This window comes from Lagenorhynchus albirostris, chromosome 11, assembly GCF_949774975.1.
Source record: "Lagenorhynchus albirostris chromosome 11, mLagAlb1.1, whole genome shotgun sequence".
In the NCBI taxonomy this organism is placed as follows: Eukaryota; Metazoa; Chordata; class Mammalia; order Artiodactyla; family Delphinidae; genus Lagenorhynchus; species Lagenorhynchus albirostris.
In genome coordinates this window covers 36,115,273-36,137,214 of record NC_083105.1, presented here as the reverse complement: position 1 = coordinate 36,137,214, position 21,942 = coordinate 36,115,273, and the positions used below count along the sequence as shown (strand labels likewise).

Below are 21,942 nucleotides of genomic sequence, written 5' to 3'. Positions count from 1 at the left end.
AAAAATGTGTCATCCATCTTTAGAGAGTGTATGCCTAACCTAAATTTCATCTTAATCCACTGTTCTAAGGTCTCTGACATGCTTATTTCCATAATAAAAAATGAATATTTTCAATTAGCCCCATTCAGGAACAAATCTGTCATTTCCACAACATGCAAACTACTGTCTCCCAGTTGACCTCCATCAGATCAAAGCTGAGTATTGCAAACATAGAAGTTAATTATGAGAAGTGATGTACCTAGGTTAAAAATAATCTCCTGGATCTGATTGTTGTGGCATCTGTCAGGTCTTTATTCCAGTATAACTTTGATTCTGTCAGTGTGGTATGTCCATACCTCTTGTTGTATTGTATTTTTTTCATCAGACCAATGTACAGAGCAAAAAAAAAAAAAAAAGAGGCCAGCCGCCGGCCCCCCCGCCCGACAACAAAAAAGAATTAGCCCTCTGCTTCCATCTTCCATGGCAGTTGAGTGCTTAAATGTTATAAGTCTAAATCTCAACTTCCAACATGTCTCTGAAAATACATTTTAATAACAACATGATTATTCCAGTGACATGTTTCAACTCCTTGGAATGAGCAGTCATTGTATTAGATATATTCAAACTCATGCTTCACACATACACACTTGGATGGCCTTACAGCTGGAAATCCTTCTGTGTAATATGACTATGATTGAGAAAGCATGCACGTGTTCCTCCCTCCCCTTCATGCTAAAAAGAAATGCATAAAGTGTAGAGTGAATTATGTTGCTTAAATCATATTTGGACTAGAAACAGGCAAGGACTTTGGTTCAAAGAAAAGGAGAAGATGCTATGGGCTTTTGTAGCAGCTCTCTAGATTAGTAAGAGAAGACAGCTCTTGGTGTTTGAGAGACATAATGTTTGCCTACCGTGCAGATCTTTTTCTAAACTTCTTTCCTTCATTGTTTTTAACCTTCAATAAATTCTTCTTACTTTCATTTTTCTAATCTTCATGGATTTTAAGTCATTGTATATTTTCTCACATAGGTAGAAATGTATTTAGTCATTTTCCTTCAAATGATGAGCTACGTGCTTGTTGCAAATCAAGATAAAGTGTGCCAATTGCATTTTTAAAATTTATTTATTTATTCATTTATTTAATTTTTGGCTGCATTGGGTCTTCGCTGCTGCATGCGGGCTTTCTCTAGTAGCGGTGAGCGGGGGCTACTCTTTGTTGCGGGGGGCAGGCTTCTCATTGTGGTGGCTTCTCTTGTTGCAGAGCACAGGCTGTAGGCGCACAGGCTTCAGTAGTTGTGGCTCGCGGGCTCTAGAGCGCAGGCTCAGTAGTTGTGGCACACGGGCTTAGTTGCTCTGCGGCATGTGGGATCTTCCCGGACCAGGGCTCGAACCCGTGTCCCCTGCATTGGCAGGCGGATTCTTAACCACTGCGCCACCAGGGAAGCCCCCCAATTGCATTTTATAAAAGCTGTGAGTGAGGGATAGGGGGAGAAGAGGGCTATTATGGGACTGTATGAAATCATGTGTGTGTGAAACTTTTGAAAACTGTAAAGCACTATACAATTTAAATAATTTTTCATTCAATTAAAAAAACTTAAAAAAAAAAAAAAGCTGTGAGTGAAACTTAGGTGGCCTGGGATCAAGGTTTTCCATTTGGATCATGTGAGAGACTTCCTGTGAAATTAAGGACATAAGGAAAACCTATCTTTGAAATAGGATCATCCTCAGTGAAGAATAATTTCTGAGGTCATATCCTTAATTTAGTAGATGTACTTTAAAATCTGTTAGAAATTGCCACCACCTTTGAAATGACTTTGTTACAGTCACTGTTTGCTATCCCCCAAACCACAGCTGTTGGCATTTTGATTGCTACTGAAATGAATAGCACTCCACACTGTGGCAATCACACCCATCATAAAAGTTAAATGAACATTCTTGTAATACCCGCTGGGATGGAACAGAGGTAGGAGATAAGGATTGAGCACACAGGATAAAATATGTCGCTGACAAATTGAAATTACTGCCTTAATACAGTGTCGTGTCTTGCTTGTCACCTATATCTGTTTTGTTTTATTCGAAACTATTTCAAAAACACAAATACTGTGTTGAAACAGAATCAGAATGAATCATTTCTGTTATCTGTCAGAATTTGCCTTGCCTTTGCTAGACTTCCTGTGTTGTTTTCCCTTGCTGGATGTACAGTTTGATAAATCTTTTTGCAGAGATGCTTTATTCAAAATATGACTGTAGTCAGCATATGACTACAAAGAACTATCATTTCTGAATTGCGAACATTGCATTGGTTGTGGGGTTTTTTTGTCATAAAATTTTGTGAAAGACCTTTCATTTGTTGTATTAATATTTCAGTTTTTAACAATTTTTTTTCCATTTTGGTTTGGTCTCAGAAGGGTTAACATCATGGCTGTCACTACTAACATCTGAATCTCCAGACTAATTGAAATGCAGACCCTGCTCTGTGAAGGCTTCTCTCCACTGCTGGCTCTGCTCTCCACAGTTTGCTTTAAAAAGTAACAAACTGATTTTGATATGACCCATTCATTTCAAAAGTTTCTGTATCATTCTTATTTCAGAAGAATAAAAGATTTGAAGCAGCCTGATCATTTATCTTGTCTAAAAGCTTCACACCCATAAGGAAGGAATCTCCCTTTACCCCTTAGCTCAGTCTTCCTATGTCCTTTGTAGACATGTCTGATTCTTCTTTGGCGTAGAAGAATTTGTATTCATGCCCTGGACTATAAACTCCTTGAGGGCGGTGAAGCCTTCTTCTGTACAATGCCCTATAGTTCTTAAAACAGGGCATGGATATCAGTTTTGCTGACCTCACAAATTTCAGGAACATAAATGATACATAACAGAATGTACACCTCCTAATAGTGATAAATGCCAAGTGTGCAATTAAAGTTAGCTCAAGACACATACAGAGCAAAAAAATATATTGTTCCTTTTCACCACTTAATATAGCATATCTGGCAGCAACCTTGACATATAGTAAGTGCTTCATAAATGTTTGTTAAATTACGCTAAGATTGGACTAGAATTTACCTCTCCTAGGTCACTTGTTTTTGCTAAACCATACGAAGTTTCCTCCTTTCAGAAAGCATTCACTGAGAGTTTCTTTCACATGCCAGAGCCTGGCACTAGCACTATGAAAACAAAGTAAATTCACTATCTTACCTTCCAGCATAGAAGACAGACACAACAAGTAGATATAATTCATTGTGGTAAGTGTTGCAATTAATGTATGTAGACAGTACTATGGCAACAGAGAAAGTAAGCTATGAATAAGAGATTGTTCAGTTCGTTTCTGTGGCCTCTCCCGTTGCGGAGCACAGGCTCCGGACGCGCAGGCCCAGCGGCCATGGCTCACGGGCCCAGCCGCTCCGCGGCATGTGGGATCCTCCCGGACCGGGGCACGAACCCGTGTCCCCTGCATCGGCAGGCGGACTCTCAACCACTGCGCCACCAGGGAAGCCCTGTTCAGTTCATTTTTGAAATGAACAGAAGTCTGTAAAAAAGAGAGTGGAAGAAGAGCTTTGTCAGAAGAGTAGTTTGATAAGAACTGGATGCTCAAAATAGCACACGGCAGAAAGAGAAGTTTCACGTGGCTCATGAAGGATGTACATGGAGGGCTTATTTGGGTGCCAAGTTGTAAAGGGTTTCCTAGTACTGGGATGAAAGTGGATTCTTTTCTGTCGGCACAGGCTGACCCTCTAAAACCCCACTGTGCTTAAGAAAGACAGATGGTCAGGTTGAAGGTATTGGATTAAGGAAGAAATTGAAAGTGTGGAGAACAGGAGGCTGATAGCATTTAGGAATGGGATGAGATGCTAACCCAGGCAGTGCCAGTAGAAATGGAGGGCAGTAAAGAGAGGAAGAATATGAAACATATTGTTCACCTTAAATTTGCTTGTTGCCCCTGGGAAAAGGAACTAAGAAGCCAGAAAGCAAGGCAGCTGATTGAGACAGAGAAGCGGGCCATGAAGAAAAGTCTGTTCTGCATGCTAGAGCACCAGCAAAACGCCATCCTTCTCCCACATACAGCGGTCCAGGCCCCATGATCACTGTGACACATTTTGGTGGCTCCTGCTGTCCCTCTCGCTGCCCAGATTTCTGTTATCCTCCTCTCACCGCATTGAAAGTGCACCTATATCAAGGATTTTCCATTTCATGTGTAACAGATTTTTTTTTTTTTTTTTTGCGGTACGCGGGCCTCTCACCGCCGTGGCCTCTCCCGTTGCGGAGCACAGGCTCCGGACGCGCAGGCTCAGCGGCCACGGCTCACGGGCCCAGCCGCTCCGCGGCACGTGGGATCCTCCCGGACCGGGGCACGAACCCGTGTCCCCTGCATCGGCAGGCGGACTCCCAACCACTGAGCCACTAGGGCAGCCCCTATGTATAACAGATTTTTCACCTTTGAAACAGTGGTTATCTAGTTGTTAGCCTTGAGAAAGTGACTCTGACCAGGAAAACACCAGGCCAGACAGTCTTATTTACCAGCTGTTCTGAGGTGATGGGAGCCCTGAGTAATTACCTTTCAAATATCACCATGTAGTTGACAATCCTTAAAGAACAGGTGGATCGGGCTTCCCTGGTGGCGCAGTGATTAAAAATCTGCCTGCCAATGCAGGGGATACGGGTTCGAGCCCTGGTCCGGGAAGATCCCACATGCTGCGGAGCAACTGAGCTCGTGCACCGCAACTACTGAGCCTGTGCTCTACAGCCTGCGAGCCACAACTACTGAGCCCGCAAGCCACAACTACTGAAGCCTGCACGCCTAGAGCCTGTGCTCCACAACAACAGAAGCCACCGCAGCGAGAAGCCAGCACGCCACAATGAAGAGTAGCCCCCGCTCGTCGCAACTAGCGAAAGCCCACGTGCAGCAACAAAGACCCAACACAGCCAAAAATAAATAAATTAAAAAAAAAAAAACAGGTGGATCACTGAAGAGGAAATGTAAAACGCTAGTAAGCTTCTGAAAATATTATTAACCTCTCTAGTAATCAGGAAAAAAAAACTTAAGCACAGAATAAGATACTGTTTTCCAACTCTCAATTTGCAAAACTTAAAAAGCCAGACAATACTAAGTGGTATTAAGGATAGGAAACAGAGAGACCCCTGTTACATGTTGATGCTAATGCATTTTGCTACAACCACACAGAAGAGCAATTTGGTGATATCTGGCAAAGTTGAAGATCCCCCATGTCTAACAACTCCAGTCTTAGAAACTCTCCCATAAGTACATGTGGAGATATTCACAAGAATATTGATGGCAGCCTCCTTTTTTTTAAGATGAGAGGTTTTTCTTTTTAATTGAAGTATAGTTGATTTACAATGTTGTATTAATTTCTGCTATACAGCAAAGTGATTCAGTTATATATATACACACACACATTCTTTTTTATATTCTTTTTCCTTTATGGTTTATCACAGGATATTGAATATAGTTACCTGTGCTGGACGGTAGGACCTTGTTGCTTATCCATTCTATATCTAATAGTGTGCATCTGCTAACTCCAACCTCCCAATTCATTCCTCCCCCACCCTCCTTCCCCTTAGCAACCACAAGTCTGTTCTTTATGTCTGTGAGTCTGCTTCTGTTTTGTAGGTAAGTTCATCTGTGTCATATTTTAGACTCCACATATAAGTGATATCATATGGTATTTGTCTTTCTCTTTCTGGCTTACTTCACCTAGTATAATAATCTCTAGTTGCATCCATGTTGCTGCAAATGGCATTATTTCATTCTTTTTTATGGCTGAGTAGCATTCCATTGTTTATACGTTCCACATCGTTTTTATCCATTCATCTGTCAATGGACATTTAGGTTGTTTCCATGTCTTGGCTATTATGAATAGTGCTGTTATGAACAAAGGAGGGTGTGTAGCTCTTTGAATTATAGTGGCAGCCTCTTTTAAATAGTCTGTAAGCCGATCCTTCAGAAAATGGGTAGTCATTCAACAGAATTTATGTGAAACAACAAAACCTTACATATATCAACAAGGATAAATCTGAAAAACAAAAAGATGAGCAGAAATTTCAAGTTCCGAGTGAGTGCTTGTCAGGATGGCATCCCATGATGGATAATGACATATGTATAAAATTAAAATTTATAAATGTATAAGATCATACATTTGCTATGGGTACACAAAAAAAAAAAGTGTGAAACATACATGGGAATGATAAATACCAGCTTCAGGATAGTGGCTTTCTTGGAAGGAAGGGGGGTTATTTCACTGAAAGATATTTGGGGGCTTCAATTGTCTTTATAAAGTTTTATTTGTTAGGCAGGTACACAGTTTTTATTGTATTCTCTGAAATTCTTATACGACTAAAATACTTACAATAAAGAAAAAACCCTGCATATGGCTTTACTTGTGTGTTCATTCATTTAACCTATCACCCATCTGTCTTTTCAGCTACCCATTTATTATTCATTTATTATTTATTATTCTTCATTCATTTATTATTCATTTATTATTTATTTATTATTATTCATTTATTATTCTTTTCTGTCAAAATAATTTTATTTAAACAATCTCAGAAGTTGATCACGGCTTAAACCAAGTTGGGAGAAAGGAGCATAATTATAATTGAAAGACAGATTTAAGGGAGATTTGAGGGTGAAGTTGCCAAGACTAAACAACTGGATGAATGTTTATGTGTGCGTGTGGGGGAAGGTATTCATTCCCCAGGAATCAAGGGTAATGTATTGAGGTTTCTAGGTTGGTATCAGCCCACTGCGCATACCAGTGGGACCAAGGAGAAGGAGTGATATTGGAACCGAGGGGAATAGGGTATCTAATTTTGTCTCAGTCCATGTCACACTTTTTTCCCATAAACCTGATAGATAATCTTAAAAACTTTAATTTGGTAATTATTTATTAAATGTTTGCCATATACAAGGCACAATAAATATAAAGAGATCCCTTAAATGTATGCAGAAATACTCTTTTTCATGAATATGTTTCTTTAAAGTTTATACCATTCATTCTTAAGCATCATGTACAGTTACTGCTCCGGTAAATTAAATTGGGTAAGCAATTTCAACTGAATCCAGTTGAATGGCAGTAGGCAGCCTTCATTAAGTTATTGGGTAACTATTTGAAAAAGAGTGAGAATCCATTAAAAACTTCAGACTGTGCAAACTCATTTAAGTTTGCAAATTCAGAAGGGAAGTTAAAGGTGGTTATCTTGAAAACATCCCCCAAATGTGTAGTGTATTAACTGAATAACAGCTGGGTAAGGCTAACTTTAGACGTTCTTTCTTAAAAGTTATTTAGTTCTTACAACAGTAAATGTACAACTATATGGATAATTTCAGCAACACTTTGAGTGAAAATTGATATATTTGTAAAACTAGAACTATTGGTCTGTTATCTCTGTCTTCATCTTTTTCATAGCTTCTCTTGCCTGTTGATTTATTTTCAGAAAAGGGAAGTGGTCTCAGGGACTAATGGGATACAGAGAGGCCAGTTACTGTGTGGGTTTACAACTCCAGAACATTTCAACCAAGTCCTTGTTTTCCTTTTCCTAGGCCTCACCCATGTCCTCTGTTCAAAGTTCTATATTTTAGTCCTGTTCCCAGTAGAAACATGTATTCCCAATCTTAAATCCCCTTATGGTCTCACTATTCCTCCTCCATAGATATCTTTCCAAGACTATGTAATAGGCAAAGCCTAGGAAGATGATTTTGTGTTCCAGTGCTGTGTGATCAGCTGGTTTCCTTGGGAGCCTCAAGGGCATTAGATTAGAGTAAGACCTTCATAATCTTACCTTTGCTCTACCCCATCCCAATATACATCTACATATATATTCATTTTAATTTTGCTTATTTCCTCCAATGTTAGAGAAGTAAGCCAACGAGCACAGTAAAGTAACAATAAAGGCATAATTCCCTAGAGACTTGGAAAAGCCATCATTCGTTGCCTCATGATGGCTGCTAGTCAGCCCCTTTGATGTAAAGCATCTGCCCTCTTCAAGGAAATGAGAAAGGTCTGGTTTTCCTTTCTAGTCTGTGAGGAGCCACAAGCCCCATGTTACTGGGTTGCAAGCTGCTTGCCTGCCTTTGTTAACATGCTGAAAATTTCATCGGCTGTCTTTAATAAAAGAGGATGTGTGTGAGGGAAGACATCAGCAGATGTGGTTGGGTTTCTGTTCCCCAGTCCATGAGTCATAGCTGGCAGAGAGCAATGACACTACTATGTAATCAGACAGCCGGTCAGTCACCTGGACTTCTTGCATTTCAGTTACATAGTGAGGCAGTCTTTAAATCTGTTTAGAAACGCTTACATGCTCTTCTTTGGTTATGAAAAAGCTTTTCATTCCCTCTCCTTCTGTCTAACAATATTTAGTCATTTATGGCTTCTGTTAATAAAGTTTCATTTGAACATTTATTACCTTAAATAATTACATGGCCAAGAGGAGAATTCTACTTTATGGAAGGATAGACATGTGATCTGATACACTTTTGCTCTGTAGGAACTTCATCTTCTTATAGGAAACTTCATCTCAAAAACCCTAAAAGGACATAATCCAGAATCTGGAAATAACCTCTAGAACCATGCTTCTCCAATTTTAATAAGCATACAAAGCATTGGGAGACCTTGTTGAAATTCAGATTCTGAGTCAGTAGGTGGCAACTGAAATTCTGCATTTCTGTCAAGCTCCCAGGTGATGCCAATGCTACTCCTTGCAATTTTTGTAGCAAGGCTAGAAGACCTGAAGGCATTCAGTCCAATGGGCATCCACTAAGCTACCCTGGTCATTGCTGTGGAGGAGAGACATGACAGGCTTCAAAGATAAAGAAGCCCTTGTCTTTGAAGAGAGAAAATAACCCTATAAGAAGAAAGTCTTTTATATCTAGTTTTATTCATAAATGTTTAACAAACACATGAAATTTTTTATCAAAATAATGGTTGATACTATCAAAGCCGTTACCTAAGGCAGTGATACTCTTATGTCACATTTGAACACACCAGTATGTAAATTTCATCAGTTTCTATTTATTCAAATAAGAAGCTATAGTGATGCTTTAAGCATTACATAATGTATGTCCATAGGCTTTTAAAATTTAAAAAAAAAACTTTTTTTACTCTATTAAAATAGACATATCTAAACCAAAATGTTTCATCTGAATGTAGAAATCTATAGCTGCTTAAAAATATTGAATGATGTTCTTAAATATGCACATTTTTAGTTTATTTGGATTTTGACTCTTTAGGGGACACAGTTAATGAGTATATGTGGCTTTCAAGAGATCAGTTATCCCGCATTAACTTCATAATGTCAATTTTTTATTATTTTTGTTTAATGAGTAACACTAATGTGGATAATGCAAAATTAGAATCATTCCAAACTCCATTATAATGAGCATTCCGAACTCATTTTGATAACAGATATAACTTCCTAATTGTGTTTTCTTCGAATAATATTAACTTTTTTTCATCACTTGATAGCAGAAAGGTGACTTCAAAGTAGTCTAAGGAGAGATGGACCCCAGGCTGCAATTTAGTAACAATAGTAAAGCCCATTTATGTGGCTTGGTATGTACTTCACCACCTGTTTTCACAGTTATCTTTTCCAGGTTTAACCTAAGAAAGGCTACACACCTAGTATAGGCAGAGCCAGTTCACACATCCTCAGCATTTGGACTCAGTGATCATTCAGGCTTATTGACAAGAAGATCCTACTTTGTGTGTTTGAGATGATGAGGAGACAGAAAAGGAGAGGGAAAAGACAATAATTTTGTATCCTCGTGTAATCTCATTAACAACCCTGTGAAGCAAGTACTGTTCTCATCCCGTTTCCAGAAGACACTGTGGTCTCAGTGCTTCCTAGGTGCACATGTCACTGGAGCAGAACTGGCATTGGAACCTGTGATTCTGTAACCTCTTGAGTGTTTTTAATAATCCCCTTGAGTTGCAATTATAGTTAGGTACAGACTCTGATAATAAAGTGGTTCGAGAAATAACCACTACCCCACAGAGCCGTCTGGTTTCTCTCAGCCCCATCACTGGGCCTTTTCTATTTCTGGTTAGTAGGGAATGGTCTCCAGCCGTGGTTCTCCCTCCCCATTTCCTCTCTTCCCACTCAGGATAGCAGGAAGTCTGAACATTTTATCTACTTAGCATCTCCAGTAAGTCAGGCTGTGAACGCACTTCGCCTTCAATTTAGTAGCTGTTTATTGACAGTCATGCTAAGCTCTGGGAGTGGAGGTAATTCAGAAATGTGTCCCAGCATCAAGAAACTCAGTATAACAATGGGTGGTATGATAACAAAGTTCTTTTAGGAAGACAGAGTAGGTGGTGTTATTTCACGTTTCCAATGTGGAGCTATTCACTGCTCATGTAATTTAGAGCTATGTTTATTTGGATTGGTGTTTAAAATTAGAAGTTGACCATCTGTATTTTTCTTGATAAGTATGGAGTCATCCTAACCAAAAGGTTTTCGAAGGTCAGGAATAGCTTACATTTGCAACATTGTTTTTGGAAAAGAAAAAAGGATACAGAAGAGTCGGAAAATAATACCCAGCAGTTGAAGACTTAAGACAACTTTGGTATACATCCAAAGAGACACGTTTTGCAGCCATTGAAATAAAAATTATAAAGTATGTATAACAACATAAAAATCATAAACATGCATGTGCTAGACCTCAAGCAAAATGAGACAAGAAAAAGTGAACTTTTTGACATTTATAGAGTGTTTATTATGTTATGTGCACGTATCAATACTGTGCTACATTTATTTTCTCATTTTATCTTTCTAACAACATACAAAAAAGTTGATGTTTATTCAGTATTTCATAAATGAAAGAATTGGGACACAGATATGTTAGGGGACCTCACCAAGGTCACAGCCGGTGGTTGAGCAAGAACTCAGATCCAGGGCTTCCCTGGTGGCGCAGTGGTTGAGAGTCCGCCTGCCGATGCAGGGGACACGGGTTCGTGCCCCGGTCCGGGAAGATCCCACATGCCGCAGAGCGGCTGGGCCCGTGAGCCATGGCCGCTGAGCCTGCGCGTTTGGAGCCTGTGCTCCGCAACAGGAGAGGCCACAACAGTGAGAGGCCTACGTACCGGGGAAAAAAAAAAAAACTCAAATCCAGTACTCTTCAAATCCAAATCTGATCATCTTTTCCCAGCTGATATACTCTGAGCTATTCAACCCTCCCCCCAGCATTGTTTCTGATTCAGAAATAATTGTATTTACAGTAAAGAGTGGAGTCATATGAATTCAGCTGAAAAAAATGCTTGCATTGTGAAAACACTAAACCATAAAAATAATTGTGAATCATTTTAGGCTGTATCATAGTTGCCAAGACAATTAATAGTTGACACCATCTGTAAAATGAAAATATAATCTTAGCGTAAACAATTTTAGTTTTATCTGATGTTTGAAATATGCATTTATGTAACTGCCAAGGTATCAGCAGCCCTTTGTTAGCCAGAAAGTTCCAAGGACAAGACAAGAACAGAACAGCCCTTATTCGTAGATAACAAGCAAAGTGTTTTTTCCTTTGGGAAGGCCTTGTTGTTGTTAACTAATGTTGGAGAATTTGCGTATGGAAACCCTTGTATTAAACTAGTGCTACATACTATATTGCTATATTGATTGTAAACATCGACCATTAGAAGTTTAAAAGCTGTTTGACTTAAAAATTAGAACTTTATCTCGTTAAACTACATGAGTTAAATTTGGAAAGCATTTTAGTGGTTGCATTTGAATTTTTTTCAGGTCTTCACCCTGAAAACATCAGTAAAATTTTACAGTATATTTTACTTATTTATATATGTTTGCAGAAATGGCCTAGAATATTGCTAAGGAGAGAAAGCAAAGAATGGGTAGACATAGATTTGTCAACTTTTCCCACTTAATTTTTTATTTCTTGGCATTGAGTTGAAAAAAAGTTCAATTCTTTCCATCTAAAATTGTATCCCGTTCAACTTTTTTCTCAAGAAAGTACAGGGTGACTAGGTTACTAGGTCTCCATAGGTAACCTATACTTTCTCATTAAAGAAAAAGCTATTTCCCTAACTGCCTGCCCTCTTTAAAGCACAAAGTACACAGCAGCTGTTTGAAAACCTTTTTTTCCCTTCCTGTTTTATCTACTTGTATAAATTGCTCATTGCTTCCGTAAAATGCCTCCAGACATAAGGGAGTCATTTGCATAAATGGATGAAGATTTTTGTCTTCCATGAAGGAAAGCTTGCCATGGCCTCTTAATCGTTTTCCTTCCTCTCTCTGGTTCCAGTATCCGGCTGCTCTGATGAACTTGGGAGCCATCCTGCACCTCAATGGACGACTCCAGAAGGCCGAGGCCAACTACCTGCGGGCGCTGCAGCTCAAACCGGACGACATCATCACGCAGTCCAATCTCCGCAAACTCTGGAACATCATGGAAAAGCAAGGCTTGAAGACCTCCAAGACTTGACACAGGAGGGCCGTACCTCATCCTCCTCCATATTTGAAAGCCGGCTTCATTAACGAACAGAACTTCCCAGCAGTGCTATGACAAGAGTTAGTTTGGACTTCAAGACAGGGGGGCAGAGGTCACTGAGGTCACTGCCACTTCTGGGAGTATCCACTTTGCCGTGGGCACAGCCATTAACACCAAAAAGAGGACCATTGGAAACCTCCTGCAGGATATAATTGTTACCCGTAGAACCGGAAACCAGAGCACTTAAAACAGGATCTTTTGGCATTCTTAAAGGGGGGAGGGGAGTCTACGTTTCAAATTTTGTTCAATTTTGAAAGCTAACTTGGAAATTATACTGTTCCTTAAACACTGTGAGAGGAAGTCAGAATTTCTGTTCAGCCACGGTAAACTATTACGGTCAAGTGGTCACACGCAGTGATTCAAGTGTCGTGTGAATCCTGGTGAGCTGGCCGGTTGTCCTGACGCTGCTGTCTTCCCTCTTTGGGACAGCCTGCTTATCAGTGTCTAAAACTTAGAAAATTTTTTTTTTTTTTTTAATACTGTGTCAGGATCTGTCAGAGTCTACATTTGTTTCCTGACTAGTGCACGTAACGTTTTATGATTTAGATGTCACCATCATGTGGGCATCCTTTGCTTTTCATGTTCTGAAAAGGGTATACAGAACAGAGCAAACCGTGTTTCTCACTGGTGTTGTAGGAGGGACTGGGGAGGCCTTATGTGTTCCAGGCAGGCATATTTTACTCTGACGTCACTGACATTTTCCCAAAACTGCCTAGGAGGATTCATTGTATTAATTCTTAGGCTTTTGAAATTGCCTTTTAAAATGGCTATTCCTGGTTAACGCTCATGCTAAGGCAGTAAATCAAAAGGAAGCTTAACAAATGGTCTAGTTCCAATAACTAACCAGCAGCTATTAGACAAAAGGGAAGATGCTTTGTGCCTTCCAGATGTTGCTGGGTTAAAAATCAAGTCTGTGCGAGGGTGTATAATGATGGCTGCCAACGATTTTATATTCTGGAAAGAGTTGGTATGAAATGCTAATCACTTTCTAATAGGTACCTAAACAGCAGTGCTGATAAGTTTTTGAGGAATTATTTTTAATCATACTTTGTTCTTCCCAAAAGACATAAAAAATGACTTATTTTAAGCTGCAGGTAGACTATAGCATTAGCCCACGTGTTTCTAGGTCTCCTGCCAAGTGCTTTTCACAGTTGAAAACTCTTTTTCACTAGCAAATTTGGCATTTTATTTCATTACCTATTAGTAACCACTTCAGTGATAATTTCACGAGTAAAAGACTATAAGGGAAGTAGAGAGAAACATTTACTGAACATTTTTTGACCTGCAGTCAAACTTTGCTACTAAAAATTAACTTTGTAAAAACAACGATCCACTCTCAACTTCTTCCTAGAGAAAGTAGCTATACAATACCCAACATATTTATTTATTTATTATTCTACCATAGCAAAATAACAAAACTTGATTCATTAAGCCAGTTCTTTGCAACTTAAAATTAGCTTTTTTCCTTGTCCTTTCACATTCAGTGTATATATGGTCAGCGTCCCCATTTAAGGGAAGCTGGACATGCAAATAGATCATATTATGTTTTCTTCATATTTTATATGTTTTGCTGCATATCTGAGTAAGGTGGAGTAAAGAATTAAAGTAGTGTTCCTATGGCATTAGTGTTTTGGTGAGAAGGGCAACATAGAGAGATTTGTTGATGGCATTAAAAGAAGGCCCTCCTAATATGTATATTATTTGGTAAACATTTCATTGAAGGGCCAAAAGTTAAATTATAATTAAATCACTGTGTTTTCAGAATGATATTTAATGTTTAACAACAACAAACACGTGGTCAAACCAAAAGCGTGGGTTGAAGCATATTTTTCATCTTCTAGTGCATTGGCAATTGCAAAAAAAAAAAATAAAGGCAAAAAGGAATTTAATATAAGGATATAGAGGTGAATTCAGTGTCTAACATTTTTATTTATTTAAATAGTTATTGACCTATGATGACTTCCTAGTCTTACCATTTTGTGTCTTTTTATTGTTATTGTTCTTCTTTTCACACACTTGGTTCTTGGTAGGTTCGCTGATGGCACAGCAGAGGCACTTCATGTTGACCCAGTTCCCAAGTAGCGTTAACAATTGGGCCTGTGTCATAAAATGCATGGATCATTAACAACTAAATGTCCCTGACACCTTTCACTACAGGGCTGGGCTTAGTAACTGACCAACTTGGGGGGAGTGTTGAGGGGGTCTATAGAACATGGTCAAAAAATGTCTCCGCTCAGGGATTTATGGTGGATTATTGCAGACAGTGCTAAAAATATAGAGCACAAGTTTACTAAATTAAAATTTTATTTTTTGAGAAACTGTTGTTTGTATAAATTATCAAGATTTGTAGGCTTTCCTTTTGTAGAAATAATTGTTTTATGTGCCAGAGAATTTCGATTTTGTTTTCAACAATAAAGCATTGATAACAAATACGTTTATAAGCCTTTTTAAAGTCGTCTACAGCAACAACACTTATACTGTCTTGGATTTTAACAGGCCGATGAGAAAGCTGGAAATCTCCAGAAACTTTTCCCAAACACCATTTTAGATATTAACTTTGTAGATTCCTTTAGGTTTTTCTTAATGACCTCATCAAGTTGTCTCACATATTTGGAACTTTCTCATTTGATCCACGATTTACTGGCTAAACAAAAGCTCTTCACTCCACTCTTCGGAAGTAGACAATGAACTAACACAATAACATCAGAGAGCAGTTGTAAGAAGTTGGGGGAATGTTTTGGAAAACTTACGAGGAAAAACTTCACAGAAATTTCAAGTGAACGAGAAGCTTCAAATTCCAGCAGTACCCCAGGGGGCAAAATACATCTCAAATCTCTATGGAATAACAACATCAAGAGGTCAATATGTGGTGAAGTGGCAGAGGGAATGAAAGCCAATTCAAAGTCTTCTCTGATTGCATTCTGCAGGAAGACCACCCAAAATCACACTGGAAGAAGGTCAAAATCCTGGTACGCGCCTTTCTCTACTACAAAACTAAATATAACAGAGTTACCCTGGTTGCATTGCCATTTCAGCTTGTGGCAGTTCCAGTGCTTAAGCCAAGTTTTCTAGCAATACCCCTTCATTAAACTGAGTTGAGTGTTAAATAGTAGGAAGCAAATTCTATAGCATTGGAAATAATATTTAAATTAAGTGAAAAATCATATTCCAAAGGTACGTAGAAATGAATTGGAATGATTACAATTCTTAAATTATCCACAGAAACCCAGTGTTTCCCTGGTAAGAGAATAACCAAGGCTTAGATGCATTTCCTTTCTTTGTACTGTAAATGTATACTATGTGAAAACTGTCATCACTTTCATTTGTGAAAATATCAAATGAAGTCATTGGATCCCCAAATCTCAACTTTTTAGAAAGTGATTTTCAAAAATATCATGTTGATCATGAGCAAATAGTAGATGTAATTTTCATTTATGGTCTTTTTTTTTTTTCATTTATGGTCTATTTTATGTTCTTCTACTCAACAGAGTGCCAGGCTAGAAAAACAATGTGAGAAAAGAAAGACATGGCCCCTGCCTTCACTGGTTTCAGAGCGTAGTGCCTCAATCCAAGTTAAAACTCTACCCTGATTTTAGAATAGAATCAATTATGCAATTATTTCGTATACTAAGATGACTTCATATCTGACATTCCTGTAGCCTGTTGTATAACTGCCACTAAGTAGTTTTGGGAACTTGGTTAAATCACTTACCTTGGGGGCCTTATACTCCTCAGGTGGAAAGTAAATGGCTTTAGTTACATGTTCACGGAAGTCTTGTTTGGCTCTCACAGTCTAAATTGTTCAGATGTTTTTCATGCCTTACCTGTCTTAGTCTGTTTGTTTGGACAGCTATAACAAAACACCACAAGCTGGGTAGTTTGTAAGTAACAGAAATTTGTTTCTTACAGTTCTGAAGGCTGGAAGTCTAAGATTAGGATGCCAGCATAGTCGAGTGAGGGCCCCCTTCCGGGTAGCAGACTTCCTGTGCCCCCTCACGTGATGGAAGGGGTGCGAGTTCTCTGGAGCCTCTCTTATAAGGGCATTAGTTCCATTCATGAGGGCTCTGCCCTCATGACCTGATCACCTCCTAATACCATCACCTATGGGCGTCAGGTATTCAACATACGAGTTTTGGTGGAATGTAGATATCCAGACCATAGCAACTTTCTTTCATCTTCATGATCAATCTGTAGTAAGAGAGGTAGAGAAGGTGATTTGTGGGAGATGGAATAGCTAGAGAAATACCAAAGGGGGCGGAGAAACCACCTCCGGACTCAGGTTCACTGCCTGAGTGCTCTCATGACACGGGACATGTGAGCATAAGGCAGCATGGGGACAGGCTTGCTGCTTGCTAGCTTTGGGACATGGACAGGTTATTTCATACCTCTGAGCCCTGGTTTCCTTATCTGTGAAGCTGGAACATAACCTCACACATCCACAGGGTGTTTGGCATAAAATAAAATCCTTATATCTAAATTTTATCCTATAATCAAGGAATTAGGCAATATATAATTTTGTTATTATATTAAAATTTTAACAAGATAATCGAATTCTCTGTCAGTTTTTACCTTGTCTACCGTATTTTATGTTCTACTCAACAACAACTCAAGCTTTCCTTATAACTGACTCCTGAATGTGCTGTACCCGTGTCTCTCAGCAGAATAGAGCCGTGCTTTCCTCCAGGATCAGAACTAGAGAATCGGGGTCTTCTAAATATGGCCATTTTTACCAGAACAGTGTTTGAAGTAGGGAATTTGACCCTGCTTGGGATATTAACACTTTTCTATAGCTCACCAATAAAACAAAACTATGTCATCTTTTCTGTACACAGAAAATCTGATGATATCAGCAACCCTTATTATAACTACTACAAATTAATGATTATTACTGATTATACATTAGCCACAATGTGTCTCTTTTTGACCTTCAAGCTCTACATTTTTGAGAAAGCCAAGGTAGAGAGAGAAAGGATGGGCACTTGGGAAATGGACAGTTAATTGCCATTAGAAATAATTAAGTTTTTCTTGTAGAAGAGGAGAAGTTGATTGGAACAGTTCAAGACTGTGTCCTTTTTGGTTGCTTCATAACCTGCCAAGATTGAGCCACTGTATTATACGGGGGAAAACATTTAACAAAGAAGAGAATGGATAGAACACCACAGGAGAGGTTGGAAAAATGTTCAACCAATTTGAAGTTTAGACTAGAACTGTCCATCTATTCTGATTTGAAATATATTTAATTTCTCTCCTACCTCCTTTGGATTTGACAGGAATATCCCTCATTCAAGACAAAGCTATCAGCCATTCTCAAGTCAGATGGAGAGAATAGAGTTCTATATTTCAGTAATAGCTCAAGACTCCCTGAAGCACTTTTTCTAATAATTTTCTATCATGTATCTTTCTTTTCCATCCCAGAAGACTCAAAATAACTCCTCTGAGAACTTTCTCTTGGCAACATCATTGAGCAGCTAGAGACTATAATGAAAGTTTAAAAAACATATTGAGAGAGAAATCGAGCAAGTAATTTCTTTCCAAAAATACTAAAATGTCATAAAAGAATTAAAATGCCTTTTTTTTTTCAACTGGACACTCCTCTAGTATTGTGTAAAAGATCATTGTTACCGGAGAATCAGAATTGGTGAGGGAGGAGAGGGGTGAGTTTGTGTGTGAGGAATAGAAACAAGTGATTACCTTTGATTTTTTTAAAATTAATTAATTAATTTATTTATTTTTGGCTGCGTTGGGTCTTCGTTGCTGCGCACGGGCTTTCTCTAGTTGCAAAGAGCGGGGGCTGCTCTTCGTTGTGGTGCACGGGCTTCTCATTGCGGTGGCTTCTCTTGTTGCAGAGCACGGGCTCTAGGCACACAGGCTTCAGTAGTTGTGGCGCACAGCCTTCAGTAGTTGTGGCTCGTGGGCTCTAGAGTGCAGGCTCAGTAGTTGTGGCGCACAGGCTTAGTTGCTCCACGGCACGTGGGATCTTCCCAGACTAGGGATCGAACCCCTGTCCCCTGCATTGGCAGGTGGATTCTTAACCACTGTGCCACCAGGGAAGTCCCTACCTTTGATTTTAATGTAGGCCCTTTTCTAATCTCGTTTAGCAAGTAATGGACATATTGACTCTGGCGATAATTAGCTTTTTAATTCTGCAGACATCAATTTATTAAATTACATAAAGCCAATTAATAATCTCAATATGTTTTCATTTTTAGTTCTTTTTGTGTTATTTTAAAAATGTTGTTATGCTTAATGTCTGGATATTTTATGTTTCCTTTGCAATAGACTATTATTCTGTAAATGTTCCTTTGCCTATACTTTGTGATGATGGCTATTTGGGAAATTTCACTGGAATTATGATATTTTAAAGTATCTTTTTAGAAATCTGTCCTATACCAGCAAGTATTTAGCTGTTACTACGTAGTATTCTATTAAATTTCAATTGAATAATTTTGCATTAAATGATATAGAAGGGTACATCAATATTAGATTTTATTATATCCCATTGGGTCTATTCTCCCAATTCCCTACTGATGATATTAATAAAATGTGATTATACTGGCAAAGCATATCTCTCTATATTGTGAGTCAAGGAACTTTATCAGTTAATTTTTTTTTTAGCATTTATTTATTTATTTTCAGGAGTAGATAATTTTCATGTATGAGTTTAAAAAATATATATTTGTTTTGTTTCTTAAATTCCACATATGAGTGAGATCACATGGTATATGTCTTTCTCTGTCTGACTACTTTCACTTAACATAATACCCTCTATGTCCATCTATGTTGTCACAAATTTATTCTTTTCTATGGCTGAGTAATATTGCATTATTATATATTTATATATATATATTTATATATATATATTTATATATATATATATATATATATATATATATATACACACACACACACACACACACACCAAATCTTTATTCATTCATCCATTGATGGACATTTAGGTTGCTTCCATATATTAGCTATTGTAAATAATGCTGCCATAAACATAGAGGTGCAGATATCTTTTTTTTTTAATTTTTTTTTTATTTTTTAACATCTTTATTGAGGTATAATTGCTTTACAATGGTGTGTTAGTTTCTACTTTATAACAAAGTGTATCAGTTATACATATATATATGTTCCCATATGTCTTCCCTCTTGCGTCTCCCTCCCTCCCACCCTCTCTATCCCACCCCTCCAGGCTGTCACAAAGCACCGAGCCAATATCCCTGTGCCATGCGGCTGCTTCCCACTAGCTATCTACCTTACTACGTTTGTTAGTGTGTATATGTCCATGACTCTCTCTCGCCCTGTCACAGCTCACCCTTCCCCCTCCCCATAACCTCAAGTCCGTTCTCCAGTAGGTCTGCGTCTTTATTCCTGTCTTACCCCGAGGTTCTTCATGACATTTTTTTTTCTTAAATTCCATATATATGTGTTAGCATACGGTATTTGTCTTTTTCTTTCTGACTTACTTCACTCTGTATGACAGACTCTAGGTCTATCCACCTCATTACAAATAGCTCAATTTTGTTTCGTTTTATGGCTGAGTAATATTCCATTGTATATATGTGCCACATCTTCTTTATCCATTCATCCGATGATGGGCACTTAGGTTGTTTCCATCTCCGGGCTATTGTAAATGGAGCTGCAATGAACATTTTGGTACATGACTCTTTGTGAATTATGGTTTTCTCAGGGTATATGCCCAGTAGTGGGATTGCTGGGTCATATGGTAGTTCTATTTGTAGTTTTTTAAGGACCTCCATACTGTTTTCCATAGTGGCTGAACCAATTCACATTCCCACCAGCAGTGCAAGAGTGTTCCCTTTTCTCCACACCTTCTCCAACGTTTATTGTTTCTAGATTTTTTGATGATGGCCATTCTGACTGGTCTGAGATGATATCTCATTGTAGTTTTGATTTGCATTTCTCTAATGATTAATGATGTTGAGCATTCTTTCATGTGTTTGTTGGCAGTCTGTATATCTTCTTTGGAGAAATGTCTATTTAGGTCTTCTGCCCATTTTTGGATTGGGTTGTTTGTTTTTTTGTTATTGAGCTGCATGAGCTGCTTGTATATTTTAGAGATTAATCCTTTGTCAGCTGCTTCGCTTGCAAATATTTTCTCCCATTCTGAGGGTTGTCTTTTGGTCTTGTTTATGGTTTCCTTTGCTGTGCAAAAGCTTTGAAGTTTCATTAGGTCCCATTTGTTTAATTTTGTTTTTATTTCCATTACTCTAGGAGGTGGGTCAATCAGTTAATTTTTTGTCACTTCTGTTTATAGAACTAATTTTTGCTTGGACTTGTATTCATTCCAAAATTTTGCTCTGTGAATGACACTAAAGATAAGTTAGTCTGCTACTATTTCTCAAGTGGCCACAAAGTGATATTCATGGAAATCATAACAGCAATATGAACCCCCATGCCGCAGAGCAACTAAGCCCACGTGCCACAACTACTGAGCCTGTGCTCTAGAGCTCGTGAGCCACAACTACTGAGCCCTCATGCCACAGCTACTGAAGCCCGCACACCTAGAGCCCATGCTCCGCAACAAGAGAAGCCACCGCAATGAGAAGCCCACCCACTGCAATGAAGAGTAGCCCCCGCTCGCCGCAACTAGAGAAAGCCCTCATGCAGCAACAAAGACCCAATGCAGCCAAAAATAAATAAACAAATAAAACAAATTTTTTTAAAACTTCTAATATTCTCTCCTGCCCACTAGCAGGAGAGAATATTAGGTTTGACCTCTGCACTTTGAAATGAAGAAGCTGTAGGTTATAGCAGTCAAATGACATAGCTTAGCTTACACATTCACAGGGATCAAACGTAGCAGGTAAAGTATCAAGTCCTAGCTACAGGTTACATCCTACATGGCTCAATGCCAACCATCTAGAGTTTGTGAAACATCTCTTCCTTGGAGAGAGGGTAGACACAAAGCTCACCAGCAAAGGTTTGCTCATGGATTATTTATGGATTGCGTACGTGGAAGATATTACTACCTGAAACTCCTAATCACTAGACTCAGTGTGGGTCCCTGATTTAAGACATGAACTCTTCATTTTAAGATAAATTTATGAACCATGCCTAACAAAACACAGCTGGTCTAAGTAAAAGTGGTACAGAGAAGCATTAGGGTCGATTAAACCATTTCCAGAGATCCATTCCTGTCATCTGATGACACTGCTTGGTTATTTCTTCTGACCTGGCCATGATGGATCAGTGATCCAAAGTTCATTGGCGATTTCAACAGGCACAATGTGCAAGATTTCAGTAGACATAACCAAATTGGATGTGATCCTTCATGATGAAATTGGCTAGCATTTTTTTAAATTTATTTATTTTATTTATTTTTATTTTTGGCTGCATTGGGTCTTTCTAGCTGCATGCGGGCTTTTCTCTAGTTGTGGCGAGTGGGGGCTACTCTTCATTGCAGTGCGCGGGCTTCTCATTGT

At 38.7% G+C, this 21,942-nt stretch overlaps 1 protein-coding gene across 2 annotated transcripts in view; it reads left to right on the top strand.

The window, feature by feature from the left end:
• The window catches only part of TMTC2 (transmembrane O-mannosyltransferase targeting cadherins 2), an 850,034-nt gene that overhangs the window by 380,559 nt on the left and 447,533 nt on the right, over positions 1-21,942 (top strand). The window contains exon 12 of one of the 2 annotated variants that reach the window (XM_060164647.1): positions 12,248-14,365. The exons of the other annotated variant lie outside the window; for it this stretch is intronic. Within the exon in view, the coding sequence (XP_060020630.1) occupies positions 12,248-12,427 (180 nt within the window). The 3' untranslated portion in view covers positions 12,428-14,365. Of the gene's footprint in view, positions 1-12,247; positions 14,366-21,942 lie in introns of those variants that run through there. 2 annotated transcript variants of the gene reach the window in all.